The sequence below is a fragment of the Triticum urartu genome, chromosome 1 (assembly GCF_003073215.2).
Source record: "Triticum urartu cultivar G1812 chromosome 1, Tu2.1, whole genome shotgun sequence".
Lineage (NCBI taxonomy): Eukaryota > Viridiplantae > Streptophyta > Magnoliopsida > Poales > Poaceae > Triticum > Triticum urartu.
The window spans coordinates 389139668-389151622 of record NC_053022.1 but is presented as its reverse complement, the minus strand read 5'-3'; the positions used below and the strand labels follow the sequence as shown (position 1 = coordinate 389151622).

Here is an 11955-nt window from a genome sequence, read left to right as displayed (position 1 = left end):
CGTGGACGATCATGGTTGTGAGGAAGAATTGGAGGAGATCGAAGCGGAAGCGTTTGAGCAATCGCAAACAAGAACTGGGAAAAGCCAAAGATTGAAGAACTACATGATCTTGGAAGATCAAGATTTCATCAAAGCATGGAGTGCGGTATCTCTTGATGCATGCACGGGTACTTCTCAAACCGCCAAGAGATATTGGCAAAGGATCGAAGATCAATACTTCCGCATTATGACAAAGCATCCCAATAGGACTCCACGCACATTTCGGTCGCTTCAAGGGCGTTGGGAGAATATCAAACCTATGTACAGCCGCTGGGCAGCTTGCTTGGAGCAAGTACGCAATGCACCTCCAAGTGGAACCGTGGAATCTAACTATGTGAGTTTGTTTTGCCTTTGTTCAAGTTGTGCATCATCATATTTGCATCATGAGAAATGATTGCATCACTTTGTTCATATTGTGTAGGACAAGATTTCCCAACATAAATACAAAGACATGGAAGTTTCGGAAGGCAAATTCTTCAAACTAGAGCATTGTTGGGAGTTGCTCCAAAACTGCGAGAAGTGAAAGTTGATCGACAAAGAATCTCCACCAAAGAGAGGCTCACTTACAAACATGGATGAAGATGAGGATGATGATGGCCCAAGAAATTTGAACAAGCCCGATGGCGACAAAAAGACTAGGAGAAGATGAAAAGAGAGAGAGCAAGAAGCATCGAGCTTGAGGGAGAAGATTGATGCCATGGTGCAAATAAACGATTGATGTTGTTGAAGTCGTTGGGGATCAAGAAAGAGTTAGTCGAGAAAAAGGCAAAAGAGAAGCAAGAAAAGTGGCAAATGCTCAAGGAAGAGGGGCTCCACAAAGCTGCCATTTAGGAGAGAAGAGTACGCGCCGCTGAAAACAAATCCATGTCCTTGTTGCTCGCCAAAGAGAACAAGATCATGTCAATGAACCGCAATGACATGAACGATCTCACCAAAATATGGCAAGGAGAGAAATCTTGAAGAGGAGAATGGTCGCGTCAGCCGGTCCGTGTTACAATTCCGGAGATGTTTTCTCTGCTCCATATGGTGACAATGTCGATGATTTCGGTGCCGGAGTTGGGACAAGCGCCGGAGGTGGATTCGGTGGTGGCAATGAACTTCAAGATGGGCTCGATGGCGCGGAGTGAAGATCGACCAAGATGATGCCGGACATGGGCGTAACTTTTGCAAGGCCCTATTTTACGTTTGTCGTACTGAACTTGGCTTTTATTTACGCGTAAAACTGTGTTATGTTGTTTGAATTTGAACTTATTTATGAAAACTTATGTCAAATGCGAGAATTGAGCGTTTTCTGTTTGCGGGTCGACACGGCGGTGTTCGAACAGACCCCGCAAAAGCCGACCCATAAAAAAGTATATTCTGCGAATATTCTTTTACACGGGTCCGTCTGGAGGTCTGCATTTGCGACCGTCCGAGCCAGCCCGCAAAAGCGGTTTCCCACTAATTGTAAATGCGTTTTGCGAGCCGGTAGGATGCGGGGTCTGCTAGAGTTGTTCTTACAGATCATCCGTTTATAAGAGGCTCCTAGACGCCTTCAGAGTTTACAGTACACCCTGGACTTTCCAAGAATTATGAGATGAGTGAAGGTTTGTGGTAATTTTTCCTGGAATATTTTTTTCAAATGAAACAAACATCACGTTTAAGAAAATGATAAATAGAAGAGAAACTCTTCGACGCAACTGACTGGCCATGTGATCGGTTCGGCAGGTCAAGCACCTGAGGGGCTCGCAAGGAAGAGTTGGTGTAATTGTCCTGTGCTCCATCCAACACCAGACCGACGTGTCATTCTTACTCTTACCGACACGCCATGTCCGTGTGGCCCGAAATGTTTCCCTGGTGTGCAAATAAACGATTCTCTTCTCTCTCATCTTCTCTACTCACTCAGTAAAAAAATATATTTAAATTCTTATGATTTGTTTACATGTGAAAAGATCATATAAATGACGGACTCCATGAAGCATATTTTTAAAATACTCTCTCCGTCGAAAATACTTGTCATTAAAATGGAAAAAGGTGTATTTAGAATTAAAATACATCTAAATACATCCTCTTTTATTCATTTTGATGACAAGTATTTTCAGACGGAGGAGTACCATATACATTTAAAAAGAATTCAAAAATATATTCATACACATTTACTATAGACTATGTAGAGATTTTTATAGTAATATACTTCCATATGTGGCGTAAAAGATAGACAACTATGTGTATGAAAAAAAGGCATTTTTTTTGTTTGTGCTAAACATAGACTTTTTCAAAACTTCTAAATATGCTTTTCATTTTTTTTCTCAAAAGAATGAGCTCCAACTTCTCACTTACACACCTTATTATGCTTATTTTAATACTTTTTTCGTTCCTAAATATAAGTCTTTTTAGAAATTCTACTAATATAAACTACACACGAAGCAAAATGAATGAATATACAATTTTACATTCTAAAATACTTTCTTCGTTTTAAAATAGATGACCTTACTTATTTTGGACAGAGGAAGTATATTTATATACGTTCGTATATAGTTCATATAGAAATGGTTCATGTGTGCACCCCCAGAAAAAATGTGAAGGACGAGTCTCTGAACCCACCGCGTGGCAAGACGATCCCCGCATGCAAAACGTAACCTGTCGAGCCTCTCGTCCGCCACGAGTGCAGCTGGACACTTGGACTGGCCACCGTTCAGCGAGGCAACGAGTGCCGACCGCTCCACGGCTGGAGTAAAACCAGAGACGCAACGGGGACCAGCGCAACTCTCCCGCGTGCGCCCCCACGCCATAGCCCCGCTGCTCCGCCACATGAACGTCGCCGGCCCCGCCACCGCTTTCGTGCCGACCGCCAGGCCAGCGCCCCGCGCCCTGCGACCGCTCTGGTGGCGCCCCCGCGCCCGCTGCAGCCTCAGCCCACGCGCCGCCACCGAGCCGCCGGCGGCGGCGCCCGTCTACGCCCCCACTCCGCGGGATCGGCCTCTGCGGACGCCGCACAGCGGGTACTTATATAAACGGCCGATTCGGAGGGTTCGTTCATTTCTGTATATGGTATCGGAGTTCCTGAATCAGGCGCAGGGCGATTTGTTGTTTTGATTGAAGAAATGTAGTAACTCTAGCTCACAGATTCACCCCCAGCCGTCCGCATGCTTGGTTTTCTGAATAAGGGCTCGCTGAATTTAACCCCGACCCGATATGATGCAGCTCTCAAGTGGGGCGGGCTGAGATTCTGTAGAATGCTGCTAATGTGCTACTCTGCATTCACAAGCTGCCAGGACTGTGATGTGACACTATGTTCATGTTGCAGGAGATTCAGAGGCTAATAGTGGTGATGAACTGTTTTGCAGGTATCACTATGATGGAACCGCCAGGGCTTTCTTTGAAGGATGGTACTTCAAGGTGTCCATTCCAGAATGCAGGCAGAGCTTCTGTTTCATGTACTCTGTTGAGAACCCATTCTTTCGTGATGGGATGACTGCTCTCGACCAGACATTGTATGGTCCACGGTTTACCGGGGTGGGAGCGCAGATTCTTGGTGCGGATGACAAGTACATATGCCAGTTCTCTGAAAAATCAAACAACTTTTGGGGGAGTAAGATGCTTGTTCAATCTCTTCTCTTCAATTGTTTTTTCCTGACAAATGCTTCTTTTCTGGCACTTCTTCCCTAAAAACATCTCAGTTATTAAGATTAAGTGGACATAATAAGATTGTGTTGTGTATGGTACTGTCATTCTCTGTATATTAACTGGTGGAGCTGTATTTCTTGCAACGAGGTTTATAGAATCAAAATAAGTGGTATTATTCCTATCTGTTCTAATGAAATGGGAATTGTGCTGTCATATATATATCTGAGTTCTTATTTATGGTCCGCATCTGATGAAAATACAAAAATGAAGCTGGATAATCCATCATGAATAAAAATTCTCAAAGAATTAGCTCTACATTGCATAATCCGTTATTTCTATTCAAGAAATCTCAAAATGATTGAGAACCAGACCAGAGAATTGGGTCTGATTTTTCCCAGTCGAACCACTACTCAGTTTTATTCGATTGAACCACTAATCTGGTCCAGTTTTTAAAAAGTATGCTCCAAAGTCCAAACAAGAGGTTATCGGACATCAACTAGTACCTTCAGTCACAAAATAGCGGTATTTCAGACATCATCACGGTCACAGAAATGTAGTTTTAACCACTAACTTATATTTCAATACATTGTAAAGCATAATAGACCTATACTAATATCTCATTATTTCTCTTCAACAAATATTCCTGTTAACATTTTCGTGGTCAATTTACATGCTTAGAGAAGTATAGGTCAACTGCGTTTTCTTGGAAGCCCCGTTTATTTACCTATGAAGAGTTACTGCATGTTAAAAAGCAGCCAAACTAAACCAAGATGCAAACTTATTTCACTCAGTTTTCTGTTGTCTGACAAGTAGTATTACTTTCCTTGTTTGCTTGAACTTTTGTAATTCAACACTCCGTGGATTTCCCAATTAATAAGCTGCAATTCGATAGGTAGACATGAGCTAATTCTCGGAAACACTTTCATTCCCAATAAAGGCTCAACTCCCCCGGAGCGGGAAATCCCTCCTCAGGTAGATGATTTATGGCTTCTTATAAAATTTGAGAGCCAGTTTGATGATCTAAAGTTTTTTCTTCCTTGGTATGACTTCCTACTAGAACACATTGAATGGCATGTGCCGAGCTGTTCCATATCTACTTGCTACCTAGTGAACATTTGAAAAGGCTTCATCTAACTTGCTAGACTCTGCAAGGTTTTCCACTGAATTAACAGATTTGTATGTCTTGAAGCTCTATACTTGATCAATGCTTTATTTCTGTTCCTTGTTTCTGGCACAGTCTTAACAACTATGTAAGGAGATTTTTTTTGCAGGTAACTGTGTAAGAAGATTGATTTACTCCCACTTCATATATATTGCTCTGCTTCCCATTCTATGTTGCCTTAATATGCTTACTAAGTATCTTGTTGTGACATTTCTTGTTGATATTTTAACTGCTTCTGCTGTTGAGTAACTGAAAGTAAAAAAATATCTCTGAAAAGAAAAAAATTCAGTACAGTTATCTTTGTGTGACAATCTAGGAATTTTCTGGTGACGTCTCATATTTCTAGTTGTCTTTCTGGTGATTCATGTATTTTAAGTTCTCTACAGTCTTATGACTTGCAAAGACTTCTTTCAAATTCTGAACAGTTATCTTTGTGTGACAATCTAGGAATTTTCTAATCGCGTTTTGGAAGGCTACCAAGTCACACCAACTTGGCATCAGGGCTTCATACGTGATGATGGAAGGCATGTGAAATCCCATGTTTATTAAAGATCTGTGCTTTTAATGATTAGTAGATTGCTTATTTAGAAGCATTACACTGGTTGTTGCTGAACCATTATCGTCCTTTCAATGTGTGATAACTGCATCATGTAGTTAAAATTTTATGCCACTGAAAGAATTATGGTTCAAAAAATATAGCCATGGTTCCAGACAACATTAAGAAATACAGTCATGAAGATTTTGATTACATCTTAGTGTAAGAAAAAGTAAACAAATCACAGATAATGCTTTGATAGAGTCAGTGGCCTTCTGTGGTTGAGCAGTCGCGGCTGCGTTTCAACATTTTTCAGAATTGATGCCGTTCGTCTGTGAACGGATGAAAACGGGCCTTCTACCCTAGGCCAGTATGGCATCTACTTCGGGCACAGGGCCAAAGAGCTGCAAGTTTTTCCTTGCCTCGAGGTGAAGCATCATCATGTGTTATCTTCAGTCTGGGGCTTCCTTGCACTGCCGGTGGCCACCCCTGGCAGCTCGAGGGCGAGCCTCTAGAGAGGTGTGGGCGCGACCAGCACCAAGTTGGGGAGAGGATCCCTGTGATCTTGCTGTTAGGAAATTTATCATTTAAATTAGGAATATATTGGTTAACTTGGGCCTTAAGCTAGTTAGAGATAAGATCTATGGTTTGTTACTTGGATTGGATTGTTAGGCCTCTATATAAAGAGCCCCCACCCACCCGCACAATGTGGAATAAAGTATTACAAGAATAGTTCTTTCATCTTGCCTGCAGTGGTGAGAGTCTCTCCATAGCCCTTGTACAGAACAGGGTAAATTCCTTAAAGCTGCCTCCAATAACGGCAGCAAAATATACCATATAAGTTGTTGAAATGGAGATTGGGTAAAGAATTTATGCACACTTTTTTATATTCTAATTGGAGCTAGTTGTTGCCCTTCACAGGTCAAAGTATGTGCCAAATGTCCAAACAGCTCGTTGGGAGTACAGCACCCGTCCGGTGTATGGCTGGGGTGATGTCACATCTAAGCAGAAGTCAACAGCTGGTTGGCTTGCTGCTTTTCCATTCTTTGAACCTCATTGGCAGATATGCATGGCTGGTGGCCTATCCACAGGTTTGTTTTTGATACCCTGAATACAGGAACTTCCTGAACTATTCTGATTGAAATGCTGTTTAAACTTTATCCAATTAATGAAGGAAATGTTCGTCTCTCATGTGTGAACCATCTCGAAGATGGCACATGTACTGCCGATTAATTTTATGGAAGGAAATGGTCATCTCTCATGTGTAAAATTACCATGTTCAGTGGAGCCGTAATTCTTAATCTGAAATACAAAATCAGATGTGCTCATAAAAGTGAACTTCACCCAATCTTTTCCCCTTCAATAATTTCAGAAAAATCCTAGTTGCATTTAGGACATCGGCGCATACCAGGATTTGCTTCTAGTCTTATCTTATCTATGAGTCCAGTTTTTATCTTCCATTGAGTAACTTCTCCAGTCCTTTCTTAAATTATAGTACACTATTGTTCATTAAAAGATATGTTTTTCACATTCTTTCATGGTTATAGCAGATATTTACAATTTTGTGGGTCATCATTCATAGCAGTAGTATGGTATGTGATGTAAAGACACTTTTGAAGCTGGTTTGCTTCATGTTACCGGAACACCTAGTGTGCTTGATATATAAAGGAGTTCTAATACTTCATATAAGGATACACCTATTCATATTATTGAGTTATATTGGTTTCTGATGTGTGAGTACTTTCCAGGATGGATAGAATGGGATGGAGAACGGTTTGAATTTGAAAATGCTCCCTCCTATTCAGAGAAGAACTGGGGTGGGGGTTTCCCAAGGAAGTGGTACTGGGTGTGTTTCTCTATCCTCTTTCTGAGCTTTGGTCTTCTATTAGTCTTGATTCATATAGATTAAAATATGGTGTGCATAGTAACTCATTTAAGCATCAGAGAATAGGCCTACTTTGTAGTTTTGATTCTGTATTGCCATTAATCTTCACTCATGGTTTCAGTATAAATTGATGTGAAAGAATATCACGTGTTGATAAGATAGAATTCTATAGCAAAATGCATTATACATATTTCATTATCATCGGTCTTACTCTTGTATTATTCTTCTGTGTTCTGTCCTTGTATATGTTTGTCAGTGCCCAAATTTAACCCGGCCAAAAATTTGGCAGCCTGTGATATATTGGCTCTTGCTTGATTAGTTTCCCAAATTTTGGCTGCCCGTGAGAACTTACCCATTCTCCTCACATTCTCTTCAGAATTCTTGCCAGCTGTCAAACAAAAGGTAGAGGAATCTCTAGCCAATTTTTTGGCTAGCCAATGTTGGACTCTACATGGGGCGAATAGACTATCACAAAGAACCACTAGACAGTTTCAGTTGATTGAATTTTAACTTTAAGCTACATTTGCGTAAAACACCCTACACATGCAAGACTATGAATTGAAAGAGCGGAAGCAAACTTTCATGAAAGTAAATGGAGTAATGGATAGATATCACAGAAAACACAAGGATTTTGCCCCGAGGTTTGGATTGTTGGCGCAATCCTACCCCTCATCGGTGGAGGTATGGACACAAAGTCTCATTCAAATGACCACAAAGGTCTAGGGCACAAAGTCCTTGGCCGCACAAAGCACCTTAGCCCACCTATCCCACAATGGCGGCCACTTAGGAATCCTCTCTCAACTTCTTGGTTCTTTCACACCTTGAAGGCTCTCCTGGTGCTCACAAAGCACCTTGGGTCTATCCCACCATGGCGACCACGAAGCCTCTCACAATCTTCTTGGTTCCTTCACATGTTGAAGGCTCATAAGCACACCTAGCCGATTTAGGAGACGCGCACCCCAAAAAGTAACAAAAAATGGGGTTGCTTGGTGATGAATTCCTTAATTGTGCTCTAAAAGATGATGTCCTTCACTGATGGGATGAGAGGTTCAAAGGATACGAATGAAACTCATGTGAGGAGAGCTCTGAAATATGGCTTGAAACTTGGATCAAATGAGTTGTGAAGTGCATGGAATGACTTGGCACAAGGTGGGATGGGGTGGGGTTATTTGTAGGCTAGACCTAGAAATCGTACTGCTACTCACTAATTAGCACAGCTCGGAGGCTCCAGGCAAAATCACCCTGAGATTCCGAATAGGCTAAGGGTGGCAACTTTCAACTGGCTCCGGGCAAAATCACCCTGAGCTTCCGAATAGGCTAAGGGTGGCAACTTTCAACTGGCTCGGAGGGTCCGACCATATCACACTAGTCCAAAGCCGAGAAAAGTCGCCCGGAGGCTCTGAACGGAGGAAATGATATGTCCACAGAGGCATATTGAAGCCATTAGGAGGGTCCAAATAATACTTAGGGATTTTGGATAGAACACGGTTCCAGCTCGGAGGCTCCGACCGCACATCATTCGGAGGGTCTGAACTAAACTGGAACACAGGGATTTTGCTACTGCCAGCTCGGAGGCTCCCACCACACATCATTTGGAGGATCTGAATTATACTGGAACACATGGATTTTGCTACTAAATAATCTCGGAATGTTCGGACAGAACTCGCTCGGAGTGTCGGAACTTTGAAATCAAGCTTAGCTGGCTCAGAGGTACCAGACAGAAGTCTTTCAGAGATACCGACAAGAGCAGTAAGCTTCTGTGGCATTCCGGATAGTGTCATTCTCCATATTAGATGACGCCAAGTATATTCCAGTCCTCAGTTGTTAATGATGTACTCCCTCTGTAAACTAATATAAGATCTTTTAGGTATTAGAGAGAGTACGTATTATTTATTATCTGTGGCACACTGAATATCATCTTCTGTAGACATAGTATTACCAAGGACACTTGATATTTTTTTTACCCTTCTAGCCATAATTTGTTACGTAGGCTCCCAGTTGGATAGCTGTGAAGCAGGCAGGCCATTCGTTCTGTATGGTTGTATAATTTTAGTTAATTCCGCAATTGCATGCATAACCCAAGATACCAACTGTAACATCTTTGCTCATGCAGATCCAGTGTAATGCCTTCTCAGGCGCATCTGGTGAAGTTGCTTTAACTGCTGCCGGTGGATTAAGGAAAATTGGATTGGGAGATACCTACGAGAGTCCTTCACTGGTACATATCTGTTACTTTCAACTTTATCTGTGGTGGATACTTCCATTTTGTGTTATATGTTACTTAGCTCATCATGCAAGCATGACCTGTGGATATCTGCTCAAAAAGAAGATTTGTTTTGGGCTTATTTATCCGAGAAACCTCAAAGGGGGAGGGTATTCTTGCTATTATTAATTGAGAATAATAGAGTTTGCCCTGTTTATCAGGGAAACCAGACTGAAAACCATACAACACTCAGTTAATTAGAGGTAAACCGGGCAACGTGGCTTATTGCTTGTTAAAAAATGTGGAAGTACACTACAACAAGTTTTGTTGAAAAAGACCACCCCCATCGGGCCACGTGGCTTATTGCTTGATAAAAAATGTGGAAGTACACTACAACAAGTTTTGTTGAAAAAGACCACCCCCATTGAACCACTCCTTCCCTATTTCTCTTGGCATTTGTAATTGGCCCCACTTATAAATCTGACAGTCAGGGTGGCAAACCAACAACAAGGATATCAATCTGACAGCCTTCTGAATCCAAATATACATTTTTTTTCTGCATATCACTGGGCACCGGAAAATGATAATAAAATGCAGTTTTACCTGTTTTGTTGTTTGTCACAAGTATTTAAAGCAACTTAATTAACGTAGTGAGTAGTAAGTATTATTTCTAAGTAGAACATGAAATTATGTTCCATACTGTTGCTGTTCTGTTATCCGCAAATGGACTAGTGAGATATTTGGCACTACCTATCCTCATAAAAACTCTTCTTGCTCTGTTCAGATTGGCGTCCATCACGAGGGAAAATTTTACGAGTTTGTGCCTTGGACTGGGACAGTAAGCTGGGACATTGCTCCTTGGGGTCACTGGAGGATGTCTGGCGAGAACAAAAATCATCTGGTAATTATTATTATTATTATCCAATGCGGTTAAAATGTGAACTCTGCTTGAATGTTTGCCAGTACTTGTGTTGGGTTTCTTGACGTGTATTCATAACTGAGCAGATGCACACTTTTAGCTTTTTTAGTTGTGTAGCCTTAAATGTTTTCAATTGCTATAAAATCTCTGTTGCGCTTAAACTCGAGTGCACTTTATGCATTTCGCTGTCATATTTACTGGAGGTGTTTTGAACTTTTGGGGACACTTGCATTACATTCTATGCACTGATATAGCGTACATTTCACAGGTAGAAATAGAAGCAACCACCAAAGAACCAGGGACTGCTTTGCGAGCCCCAACAATGGAGGCTGGATTAGTACCAGCATGCAAAGACACCTGTTATGGAGATCTCAAGCTGCAAATGTGGGAAAAGAAATATGATGGGAGCAAAGGGAAGGTATGCGTTCATGGTTGATTGTTTGCACAAGTCGAGGCAACTTTTCTTCCGTGCTGGAAAAATTGAACTTGTTTTCAAGTAACTTGCATATTGCATAACGACACTTGTTTCGTTGCAGATAATACTTGACACTACAAGCAACATGGCAGCGGTGGAAGTTGGGGGAGGTCCCTGGTTCAACGGGTGGAAAGGCACGACTGATTCGCCTGAGCTTGTGAATAACATCGTTGGTACTCAGGTCGACGTGGAGAGCCTGTTCCCAATTCCATTTCTCAAGCCCCCTGGTCTGTAGGTTTATTCAGAGGAACTGTGAAGAAATTGAAGCCAGTGTAGGTTCTTTTGGCTTTAGTTCTGCAATCAACTGGCCCTGTTCTTCTCTCAAAAGAAAAAAAAAGCTTGCCCTTTTCTGAGCATGTTGGCTCAGCAGTTGGTGATGCAATGCATACAGATTAAGTTTCCCATGGCTCAGAAAGCGCCACTGCATCACCTCTTGGCTTAGTTTCCAATGTTACCGAAGATAAACCCTTTTTAAGGTGGAGTTATATTTTTCTTTTGAACAGCAAAAGGGCCCGGAATAGGAGAAGGGCCCAGTACTTGCGTACAGTTCTAACACATACTCCCTCCATTCCACAATGTAGTGCCTATAGATTTTTATGAAAGTCAAATTTTGCCAACTTTGACCAAGTGTATAGAGAAAACTGTCTATATCTACAATATCAAACATGTACATCCTGAAAATACAACTCATGTAATTCAATGATGTGCATTTGGTATTCTAGATGTATCTACTTTTCTCTATAAATATGGTCAAAGTTTGTAATGTTTGACTTTTGCAAAAATCTATAGGCATCACATTATGGAACGGAGGGAGTACTCCCTACAAGATGCTTAGTAAAATAAACCAAGTGATCCCAAAAAGGAGTAAAATAAACCAAGTTTTTTCTTAATCATCCGTGCTTATCACTACAAAGAGGGGTGTCTAATTAAGAGTCTATTATGTACAAAATAAGCACCTTCGCAACTTGCATTATACAAAGCGTAAGGAGCATGTAGATGTGGTGCATACTGTATGTGTGTATGACGGCGTCTGCATCTTCTTTGTGATCGCATTATCTCTGCCAAACCATCGAGACCAGAGGTTCGACCAGGGAGCCAGTGATCAAATCCCCTGGCGGACCCAATTTTAAA

At 41.5% G+C, this 11955-nt stretch overlaps 1 protein-coding gene across 1 annotated transcript; it reads left to right on the top strand.

Annotated features, from left to right (window-relative positions):
- The first annotated feature begins 2691 nt into the window (after positions 1-2691).
- On the top strand, positions 2692-11332 carry LOC125514085 (probable tocopherol cyclase, chloroplastic). Its single transcript, XM_048679341.1, has 10 exons — positions 2692-3020; positions 3366-3610; positions 4538-4617; positions 5255-5331; positions 6264-6433; positions 7091-7188; positions 9341-9445; positions 10215-10331; positions 10618-10767; positions 10886-11332. Exons 1-10 carry the CDS (start codon positions 2830-2832, stop codon positions 11057-11059), a joined length of 1407 nt encoding a protein of 468 aa, XP_048535298.1. The 5' UTR covers positions 2692-2829; the 3' UTR covers positions 11060-11332.
- Positions 11333-11955: the final 623 nt, after the last annotated feature.

Excerpts from the sequence above, each read along its gene's own strand:
- LOC125514085 (XM_048679341.1), top strand. The coding sequence starts at position 2,830 with ATGAACGTCGCCGGCCCCGCCACCGCTTTCGTGCCGACCGCCAGGCCA. Across the intron at positions 3,611-4,537 it reads ATCAAACAACTTTTGGGGGA|GTAGACATGAGCTAATTCTC; the intron begins GTAAGATGCTTG and ends GCAATTCGATAG. Across the intron at positions 7,189-9,340 it reads TCCCAAGGAAGTGGTACTGG|ATCCAGTGTAATGCCTTCTC; the intron begins GTGTGTTTCTCT and ends TTGCTCATGCAG.